Genomic DNA, 11,333 nt, shown 5'->3' on the forward strand with positions numbered 1-11,333 from the left:
GACCTGATTCACGGCTCTTCTGCAGTCGAAGGTGATGGAAACTTTGGAGAGGAACGTCGCGGGAACCTGAAGCGCTGCTTTCTCCTCCTGGCCGACGACAAGCAAAACACGAACATTTTTTTCAACGAGCATACCCTTCTCCTCCTTTCCTGGAGCTATCGATGGGAAATACCCTCCCTGAACAGTGGCAAGAGCTCCCCGAAAGGGGTGCAGCCGCATTGTTCCCCAGAGCGACGGCGGACTGGAACAAGACCCGAACATCTCACACCGCCGGGGTCAGAGCGCCTTCCTCCGCGCCCGGTGCCAGGTGACTCAGCCGCGGGGAGGAGATGCCAGCTTAGGACGGTCGGTAACTTGGCTCTTCCCGGCCCCGTAGAGCCGTTCCCAAAGCTCACTTGGAGCATGATGCAGTTTTGCTCCAGATGGCGAGATGCGCGCACGTGGGTTCGACTGGATTGCAGCGCCGTTAGGACATAAATCAGACTCTGAATAAATAAAACCCATTCACAACACGGACTAAGCAGAGCGCACCCAGGCGCTGAGGGAAGGGAGAAATCGTTACCAAAAAATAAATACAAATAAAAGCACATCATGATAGGCAGGGGTAATCTTTCTAAGCCATAATGACGCCAGAAGCAATTCTGGACTCTTCTGGGCTATTGCACGGGACTTTAGCAGGATTTTCTCCAATGGAGATGTGCAAAGGAAGGACACAACTTTGTTTGGAGAGATGCTATTTTCCGAGCGGCTGTTGTTGGGGCGAAAGCAATCCCAGTCGAGAGGCTAACCTTTTGGTTCGAGAGGTGGCCGCAAAAGTTTAGAATAAATGCTAAAGTTCAGAACTGATTAGCGAGTTTGGAAGAATAAAGTTTCGGGACGGGTCACTTTGCCTCCAAGACGCTGGTTCGGATCCAAGTCCAGGAGCAAATGTCACCTAAGGAGTTACCAGCACCTCTTCCTGCAGCACGGCCCCGGGGAGCTGGCTCTGTGCTCGCCCGCGTCCACCTCCGCCGCCCCGGTTCAACACCACCTCTCCTAGCACCTCCGCGGCTCCCCTCCATCGCCTCACCCAAGGCAGGTTTCTCGGGGTGTCTCCTGGGGTTGCAGAGGTCACGAGCGTACAAGGCACTCAAGTGGATGCCAACCCACCTGGCTGGATGGAGACCCTCCGGCAGGTAAATGGAAAGGAGAAAATCTGCTCTGTCGACTTGCCCTTTAACGATGTTATATTTGTAATAATGGAAGTTGAGGTTGGATATTAGGAAAAACTTTCTCACTAGGAGGGTGGGGAAGCACTAGGAGAGGTGGTGCAGTCTCCATCCTTGGAGGTATTTAAGACCCAGGTAGACAAAGCCCTTGTCTGGGATGATGCATTTGGGGCTGGTCCTGCTTGGAGCAGGGGTTGGACTAGATGTGACCTCCCGAGGTCCCTTCCACCCTCGTCGTCTGTGATTCTGTGATTCAATAGGTAAGGTCCGGACAGATGCTGGGAAGGCACCTGCCCCCCTTGCACGCCGATCCACTCACCGGCACCCCTGCACACACTTACTTGCCTGCAGCTACCGGGGTGCAGGCAGAGGCACGTGATGCCCCGGCCTCCAACGCCTTCCCCTGCTCTCCCCGCCCCGAAGCAGCTCCTTGCTGGGGCCGTGCTGGGAAAGCAGAGGCCGAGCAAAATCCTGGACATTTGCAGATATTTAAAAAAACCGCCTGGACGGAGCTGGAAGCACCCAAAAAGTGGATGTGTGCGGGTAACCCTACAAAGACCTGCATCAAAAATCGTTTTAACCTGACACCTGTATGTATTAAACGGTTAGAAATGCAGGGACCGACCTGTCTTTTCCCTAAAATTTCCTTCTTACCCTTTCGCGTTTCCTCCAGCTTAGAAAATGAAAACCGGCCGACCTGTTTCCCATTTGCTTCCAGTCATTTTCTACTCAACCCCCTCCCCGGCCAGGAGCTCATACTGTGACCACGATGGTTTGAGTTATTGGAGCAGCAGCAGGACAACTGTTGGTTTAAAAAATAGATTCAATTTGAATTAAAACCCCCCGAAACAACAGATGGAAAGGTTTCTACTGGGTTTCTACTAATAATGCTACAGTTGTCGCCCAATCCGACTTTGATGTGACCACCTTGAATATCCACCGCTGAGATATCACGACCAACAGAGCTAAAAGAAGCGAGCAAACCAAACCCAGGAGACACGGTGCACCCTCCTCCGCTGTTGCAAGCACTTGCAATGGAGACTACTCCAGCCCTCGAGGTACTTCTATCCTCGAAGAAGTCAATGGGTGTGATGGTCTGTGCGCCGCATCTTGCAGGAGCAGGATCGACCAGATCTGCAGAGGACGCGCACCTGCCGCCCGTCAGCCCCGTCTGGTTTTCCGCCCCATGTTTGAAGTGAAAGAAGGAATTTGACGGCGCCGGTCGCAGGTGAGATGGGGGCGTGGGAAGAAAGGGCAAGGCACCGAGTGGTTATTCAGAGCATGGAGACCCTGAAAAGTATGAGCAATCTGGGCTAAAGGGGATGGGAAAAGCTGTCTGCAATTCCACCTGCTAAGCAGCTCTCGCGAGGCCCCCCCCGCCCCGAGCAAACAAGAGAGATTCAAGTTTGGCAGCAATGGAAAATAACTCGTGAAGAGGAAAGCACGCTGGTGCCCGTCTTCACGGCTTGGGGTCCCGTCGCTTGCTCCTCGCCGATCTCCCTGGATCCAGAGGACTCGCACGTTGCCTCCCCGCAAGGTGTCGGGGTCACAAGGAAATCAGGTTTGAGACGCCTCTCGACCTCCTAAGGGGAGCAGAACCGCGAGGGCCGTGCTAAGCAGCATTGCTGGACCCTGTCCCAGGAGCCCTTGGCTCGTGGAGCTCACACTGGCTTCAGTAAGGGTCGGGCACATCGGGACCATCGGGAAGGGACGTGAATCCCCAGTTGCATTTATCGACTCACTTCCAGCCATGGGTGGGCTACGTCTTCCACCAAGGCCCACAACATCCTGGTTAAAGACGATATGCACGCTCATTTGCAAATGCAAAATCCTATAGACACACAAGGGTTTTGCATGAACAAAACAGAGTCGTCGATCGGGTGATGCTAGGCCTATGCGTGCAGGTGAGGCTCCAAGCTCCCCGTATACGCCAGGCCGAGTCAGGAGCCCACACCGATAGAAACGTAAAAGGACAAGGAAGCCCAAAGTCTGAACTCGACCAGAAAGGACCTCTTGAACCTCCTGGAGAAAGATGCCATTTCAGTCTCCAGCAAATTCACTTCAATGGTATTGCGAGCCACACGGACATCTGGCAGCCAGGACACCGAGTCCCCCAGGACCCGTGAGTCCTCTCTGCCTCATTTCCCTCACCCCGGCCATCTCCAAATCTTGCTGCCCAGCAGCTCCCAGAGCTATTTATTCTTCTCTCTTCTCAGCGTCTCATCCAGGCATTCATCATTTCCTATCCTGACGGTCACATCCTCCTTTTCCCTGGTGTCCCTAACACCCATCAGCTTATCTGAAAGGCATCTGATGAGCTCAGTCTCTGGGCTCAGCCTGCTTCTCCCATTGCCTCCCATCCTTCAAACCCTGCCCGGCTTCCCTGAGAGCCAGCTCATGCTTCCTGCCCTCCTTTCCGGGGCAGCGAGCAGCTCTGCCCTTCCTTATTTACCCGGGCTCGTCTCTGGTAGCATCACGCTCCATCTTCTGCTCCGCCACGGAGGCCAGAAGGTGGAACATCTGGCTGCCTCTCCCACAGCTGGCTGTCTGGCGGGGTCGGTCCCACGCCTCCTGCTCCCTGAATAAGCCTCGTGAAGACACCCACTACCACGACACCACCGAGCAGGCACAAGTACCTGCAAGGCACTGGCGTTACAATGCATAGAAAAATTGCAAATGATTTCAAAGCCATCAAGCTGCATGCACTGCTGGACAGGGCCCTTGCAAAGTCCCACTGGCCTCAGCTGTCCCCTCTCCTGCCTATGGTTAGTAACAGCCACTCTCAGTGGCTTCTTCTGCAGCATTTTGGGGCTGACATCTCCTCTCGCCATGTTTGGGAAGGGCACGCAGCGTCCGTCCTAGGCTGCTGGGTGTTCCCAGCATTCAAACACGAACTAGCAACGGTAACACGCTCTCTGCATGCATACCTTCATGCACATATGTGAATATGCACCTGTGGATACGTATGTGCATGCATATATTTGCATATGAGTGTACACTAGCTACACATATATTCATATATATACATATACGATATGCACTTGTCTATCCTGATAGCCATGTGCATGCATATATTTGCATACGTGTGTAGATTAGCTACACACACACACACACACACACACATATACATATATGAGCATATATACATACATATACATATATGTGTATGCACACGCCTATCCTGATAGGCATATGCATGCATATATTTGCATATGTGTGTACTCTAGCTACACCTATACACATACATATATACATATATGTATATGCACATGCCTATCCTAATAGGCACGTGCATGCATATATTTGCATATGTGTGTAGATTAGCTACACGTATATACCTATATGTATTTGCACATGCATATCCTTCATACATGCAGGATATCAGCACGGAGACATGCACGTGTCTCTACACACAGTGGAGAGTGCTTATGGCATCGTGCTATTGTCGCAGAGGTGACACTGGATTTACGCCCAAGGCTGTTTGCGGTCAATCTCGCTGCTAATGGGCCCCTTGCCGTTCAGGCCTGAAGGTCAGAGGTGGCCAGATGTGATGCTAGTTACATTGTGCTCTTGCACGCCATTGGCTACAGAAACTGGCCGGCCCGAACCCTGCCAGCCCGATCCCTGCAGGTGTACGGTATCCACATCGCAGTGCTATACATAGCATCGTTATCAGTAATAATAATATACGGGCACACACATGCATGGGTGACTAGCAGAGCTCTGCCCTTTTTCCATCTGTTCAGCCTGGTGTTGACCGTCAGGGGGCTGCCAGGTGCTTTGTGAATCACACAAATCACGGAGAAGTGGGGCTGGAAGGGACCGCCAGAGGTCATATCTAGTCCAACCCCCTGCCTGAGGCAGGATCAGTCCTATCCAAACCATCCCATACAAATCCTTGTCTATCAGAAAGGAGCCTGGCTTCAGAGGAGGCGATCCCCCTCCGTGCCCAGGGAGCTGATTCATCACCCTCTCGTCTATCAGGACGGCTACATCCCACAAACACTCGCACCGATGAATGACTTCACTCTCCCGGCTGCCGCGCCTGTGCAACTACTCGCATGCTCGGTGACCATGGTCTTAATCTGGAGCGGTGCCACCTAGTTCACTGGAAGGCATCCACATTGGCCAGGGTGCTGGTGAGATCAAACTGAGTTCAGACCATTTACACGCCGGCACGCACGTTCGCAGCATTTACACGCGCGGCCCGGGTCAGTGAACTGACACGTGCGCACGTGGGCCTGCTCATATAACGTGCATGCACACACACACACACACACACACACACACACGCCTTTTCTCTGCTGCTGAACTCTGGTGGTATTAGCCAGGAATTTCTCTTGGATCCAGGACTTCATAAATTTGCTTCTGCTTTCCAAAACCCAGGCCCCTCCCTTCCTGTTTGAGCAGCCCCCGCCCTTCCCCCCATGCCACAAAAACCAACTTTCCTGCTTGCACCTGATGGATTTCACCATTTAAAATTTTTTTTTTCACTTTAGATCAAAAAGAAAAATGGAGTTTTTCCTGTTTCTGCTCCCGGAGCGGCGAGCCTGTTGCTACTAGCTTTCGCTCTGACATCGAAAGGGTTTGAAGTGGTCTCAGCTTCACACAAAGGACTCGGCGCTCAGCGCAGATCCCCATCCCACCCCCCTCGTTCCTTAACCCCCGGACGGCGCACGTTTGCATCTGCCGTGTGTGCACAGCTCGCTGCTCTCATGCCCCTTGCCCTAACCCTCACCCTCCGGTCTAACCCCAGCTCACCCTGTATAGCCGCACACCTGCCCCGCTCCTCTCCCGGTCACTCATTTCCAGCTGCCATGTGTCTGTTAAGCCCGACCCTGCACTAAACAGGCCGTGGCGAGTACGGGGAAGAGGGAGAAAGGCAAAATCTGTCAAGGGGATGATAAAGGACTCAACCAGCTACAAGCTGCAGGAAATTTCGGCTCTGGCTGTTTTCAGCTGACGCAGCAAAATCCATTTTCTTAGAGCAAGCTGCAACCCTCCCCCCTCCCGGCTCCGGTTATCGTTGGCTCGCAGTCGCGCAGGGAAACTTGCCAACTGTTTCTTTCTTTCTTTTTTTTTTTCCATTCTCGAAAGAAAGAAGGAATGAGAGGAAGAAAAAAAAAAAAATGGTTTCACGTTTGTTTTTCCATGAACTTTTTCAAGTCAGGAGACTCGAACCTGGCTCTGGATCTGCGCGCTCTCTCTCCCAATTCGGGCGGAGAAGGCTGACGTGGGGGAACGTGACACGAAAAGAGCAAAAAGCAGGCACGTTTGAAAAAAACAAAAAGAGGATGCTGCGTCAAGCTTTACAGGCGTGCGAGTGACACACGTGCTAAGCTACCACGGGCTTGGGCTGCGGCTCTCCCGCTCCGTCCGATGCCACGACACTCGTTGCAGGGAGAGCTCAGCACCGGAGAGATGAATGATAAATAACGCTCGGGGCATGGACAAGCCTCTAGCTGCTTTTTTCTGCAAGGCTCTTGGAAGTCTTTATTCTATCATTATCCCCACTTTACAGATAAGCCAACTGAGGCCAAGGGTAAGCAACGGTCGTGGCCCCAGGTCAAAGAGCTGGTTTGCAGCCCAGCCTGCTTCGAATCCCACCCCGCCGCGCTCTCCATCACTTGCTGTCTCTCCGCTGTAACGGCGAGACAAATATTTCTGCAAAGTGGATCTCGGCAGAGCCGCGGCAAGAGCGAGAATAAATAAATAGGCAGCTCGCTCCATCCCTCTCCTCTGTCACTTCATTTATACAGCGCCGACGCTTTCTCCGCAGTTCCCAGCGCAGGGCCAATTTTGGTCATCGATAGACCGTAGCCCCAGCCAGCTTCCCTGACATGCTGTCCCTGGTTTTCTGGCCAAAAAGTTCAAGCGCAACTTCGTTTTCCTTCCTCGCCCGTTGCCTAGGAACGCGCCTATGAAAATACACTTCTTTGCTCCTACACTCGACCACTTGGATGCCAAGAGCGGGGGTTTTCGTCCCTCCCCGTGCTCGGTCCTGGTTATTTTGTACACTCTCCCAGACCCAGACCTAACCCGGCCGGTTCCTCCCCACGTCCCGTTCCAAAACGCAGGTTGCAACGGTCTCGCTTGCAAAATGATCCCCTTAAACCACCAGGTCTCCTCTGAAAGGCCGAGTTCAGCCCCTGCAAGATGAGGTAGGAAGACACGACCGCTCTCCTGCTCTCCCCCCACCCCGACCCCCTTTCCCCGTCTGCAGGCTGGGCGCAACGCGGGAAACGAGCAGCGGGATGACAAGCGGCTCCTCTCAATGCACCTGCTGCGGGGCTGGGTTCTTTGGGAAGGTGGAGAAAGGCAGAGCAATCACCGCCTGGCTGCTCCCAGGGACACGCAGCGCCGGATGGCGGCGGGTGCCCTCTGTCTGCAAGTGGCACTGTTGTTACGCCAACGTGCTGGACCGGAGCGTGGGATATTTCGCATACTTTCAGTGTGACTGGATGGTTGCACAGTTACCGGCGTCCAAGACAGGAAATCAGCCCATATCTTAGCGTCATCGCTTCCCAGACCCAGTCCACATTTCCAAACGAGCCAGGAAGGCTTCTTTGCCTTCAAACGAGTCCAAAACCAACTGGACGTTTCCCCCCCACCTTTTTTTTTCCTTCCCAGGCAAATCCAGCGGGGTCTTTCTGTCCCGAGGCATAAATGAATCCGGCTGGTGCTTTGCAAAGACGACGCACAACGCAGCAGAAAGGGAGGGGGGCATAATTGAAGCAGCAAGATTTATGGGGTGTTAGAAAGGAGAAGCTGCGACCCGGCAGATCTCCGCCGCACGGATGCCGGGAGCAGCTTGGCACCGAGCAAATGACGGCTTGGGGGTTTTTTTTGCTTTTGCAAGCCGGAGTTTTCTTGCCAGCTCGTCCCCCTTCTCCTGGCGGAAAGGGGCCGGAAAATCACCCCGGCGGGTCCTACGGGATTTGCAATGTCTCGGGCAGCTGTCACCTGCGAACCTGGGCCTTGCTTTCTTCCCCTTGCACCTGTGCCCTTCCCCTTGCACCTGTTCCTCTCGCACCCCGGCTCAAAGGGGCCGCCTAGCGAGAGACCGCAACCTCCAGGGCAGAGCGACACCCGTCTTGTGGCCTGGGGTGTGTAGGGGGCATTTAGGGCAGGGGCTGGATGGCAGGGGGGCAGATGGGGCACTAGCTGCCAGTGGCAGGGATTAGGGGAGGGGGAAGAGGAGGTGGGAAGGAACCAGGGCAGAGGAGCGTAGAGCTGGGGAAGGGGATGGGGTTAGAGTCTGGGGGCTGGGGCACACGACTGCTGGGGGCCCTGGGCTGATTGAGTCTGCAGAAGGGAAGACCGAGGGGCACTGAATAGCAGCCTTCACCTCCCCACAGGGGGGCTGCAAAGAGGATGGAGCTGGACTGTTCTCAGTGGGGGCAGATGGCAGGACAAGGAGCAATGGGCTCAAACTGCAGCAAGGAAAACTGAGGTTGGATATTAGGAAAAACTTTCTCACAAGGAGGGTAGTAAAACACTGGAACAGGTTACATAGGTGCTGGAGTCTCCATCCTTGGAGGTGTTTAAAACCCAGCTCAACAAAGCCCTGTCTGGGATGATGTAGTTGGGGCTGGTCCTGCTTGGAGCAGGGGTTGGACTGGATGTGACCTCCTGAGGCCCTTCCACCCTCCTTGTCTGTGATTCCCTTATACCAGCCAAGGGGGTATCTTAATAAATGACCCTTTACAGTAAAGGTGCCCGTCTGGACTAGACTTCCTAAAGCGGTGCTGCAGTCCCCACCGTTGGGAGTCTTCAAGAGGGATCATTTGATCTCAGCAATATTCCTGCCCAGAGCAGGAGGGCTGGACTCGCTATTTTGTGGTCCCTTCCAGCCCTTGATGCCTATGACTGCTCCAACACAACCAGTTGTCCACGAACAGTGATTTCTGTGATGTCTATGACTGCTTCCACACAACTATCTGGCCACCAAAAATGATTTCTGTGATGTCTACAACTACTCCAACACAACTCTTCGACTATGAAAACGATTTCAATGCTGTCTATGATGGCTCCAAAGTATTGCAAGGTCCCTTTTCTTTGAGGTCCCTTCCAGCCCTTGATGTCTATGACTGCTCCAGCACAACTATTTGGCCACAAGCAGTGATATCAATGCTCTCTATGACTGCTCCAACACAACTTGGCCAAAGACTGGACAGATGCCTTGCAGGGATCATTTGATCCCAGCAATATTCCTGCCCAGAGCAGTGGGGTTGGGGACTTGCTCTTTTGAGGTCCCTTCCAGCCCTTGATGTCTATGACTGCTCCAACACAACTAATTCAAGGTCCCTTCCAGCCCTCGATTTCTATGACTGCTGCAACACAACCATCTGGCCCACGACTGGACACCTTGCAGGGATCCAGTGATCTCAGCACTGTTCCTGCCCAGTACAGGGGGGTTGGACGCGATGATCTTTCAAGGTCCCTTCCAGCCCTTGATGTCTAGGGTCGACGACTACCCCAACACAAGGATTTGGCCACGAAGAGCGCTACCAATGCCGTCTTCAGGGCCAAATCGTCGTGTTGCAGCCGTCCTAGAGTGCTATCAGTGCTGTCTAGGACTCCCGCAACCCCTGGATTTGGCCCCAGGCTGGACAGACCCCTCGTGAGGATCCAGTAATCTCGGCACTGTTCCTGCCCAGCGCAGGGGGGTTGGACTCGATGATCTTTCAAGGTCCCTTCCAGCCCTTTTGATGTCTAGGATGTCTAGGACTCCCACGACACACCGGTGTGGCCACGCAGAGTGCATCGGTGCTGTCTTTGTGACCAAGTCGTTGTGTTGCAGCCATCCTAGCGCACTATCAGCGCTGTCTAGGACTCCGGCAACCCCGGGATTTTCCCGCAGTGCTGTCTAGGACTCCCGCGACACACCCGGGTGGCCCCAAAGTATATCGGTGCTGTCTTTGTGACCAAGTCGTTGTGTTGCAGCCATCCTAGCGCACTATCAGCGCTGTCTAGGACTCCGGCAACCCCGGGATTTGGCCGCAGCGCTGTCTAGGCGTCCCGCGACACGGCGCGGTGGCCAGGAGCGCTGTCCACACGCACCCCCCGCGCCTCGCCGCGCCGCGCGGTACTCACCGGGCTTGGCCCTGTCCTTGTCCTTGTCCTTGTCCTTGTCGGCGGGGCCCTTGTCGGCCAGGCAGAGCCCGCGGCCGTGCAGCAGGGCGTGCAGCGGCTTGTCCTCGCCGGGGCGCGGCAGGCAGCGCAGCCCCTGGGCGCAGCGCTCCGTGTAGACGCCGCCGGGCTGGCCGGCCGGCCGGGGGCGCGGCAGGGCGGGGGCGGGCACAGCGACAGCGCCTTCTCGTCGCACGGCTCGCAGTGCACCAGCGAGCCCAGGCTGCGCGTCGTGCCCAGGCACACGCACAGCACCAGCACCCGCCGCAGCAGCCCGGCTCCGCGCGGGGCGGGGGGCAAGGGGAGTCCCTCGCAAAGGCTAGCTGCTTGCAACAGGGAGGGCTGGGGCCAAGCCCCTGCAGAAGGGAGAGTCGGAAAAAGGCTAAATCTTTGCAAAAGGGAGAGTCGGAAAAAAGGCAAATCCCTTGCAGAAGGGAGAGTCGGAAAAAGGCAAATCCCTTGCAGAAGGGAGAGTCGGAAAAAGGCTAAATCTCTGCAGAAGGGAGAGTCAGAAAAAAGCTAAATCCTTGCAAAAGGGGGAGTTGGGAGAGTCAGGAAAAGGCTAAATCTTTGCAAAAGGGAGAGTCAGAAAAAAGCAAATCCCTTGCAGAAGGGAGAGTTGGAAAAAGGCTAAATCTTTGCAGAAGGGAGAGTCAGAAAAAAGCTAAATCCTTGCAAAAGGGGGAGTTGCAAAAAAAGAGAAAAAAAAAAAGTGAAGCCTGTGCAGAAGGGGTAGCCCAAAACGAGGGCAGATCCCTAGCAGAAGGGATAGTCAAAAAAGGCAAATTCCTTGCAAAAGGGATAGCCACAAAAAAAAGAAAAAGAAGCCAAATCCCTTGCAAAAAAAAAAAAGGCAAAAAGGCAAATCCCTCAGCAAGTCTCCTGGGAAGGGGGCGTGCAGAGCAAAGCCTGCTCCCCCCGCGGGGCAGGTAGGTCCGGAGAGGTGGGCTGCGGGGCTGGGCCGGGGCCGAGTTTACCTCTCCCCTCCTCTGT

General features: G+C 54.5%; 1 protein-coding gene across 1 annotated transcript in view; it reads right to left on the minus strand.

Annotated features, from left to right (window-relative positions):
* IGFBP5 (insulin like growth factor binding protein 5) overlaps nt 1-10,542 on the minus strand; it is a gene marked incomplete at its 5' end in the record, with an annotated part of 23,426 nt that extends 12,884 nt beyond the window's left edge. The window contains one exon of the mRNA XM_006028696.3: nt 10,305-10,542. Coding sequence (XP_006028758.2) covers nt 10,305-10,542 — 238 coding nt within the window. The remainder of the gene's footprint in view (nt 1-10,304) is intronic.
* Nucleotides 10,543-11,333: the final 791 nt, after the last annotated feature.

Source organism: Alligator sinensis, unplaced genomic scaffold, assembly GCF_000455745.1.
Source record: "Alligator sinensis unplaced genomic scaffold, ASM45574v1 scaffold991_1, whole genome shotgun sequence".
NCBI lineage: Eukaryota > Metazoa > Chordata > Crocodylia > Alligatoridae > Alligator > Alligator sinensis.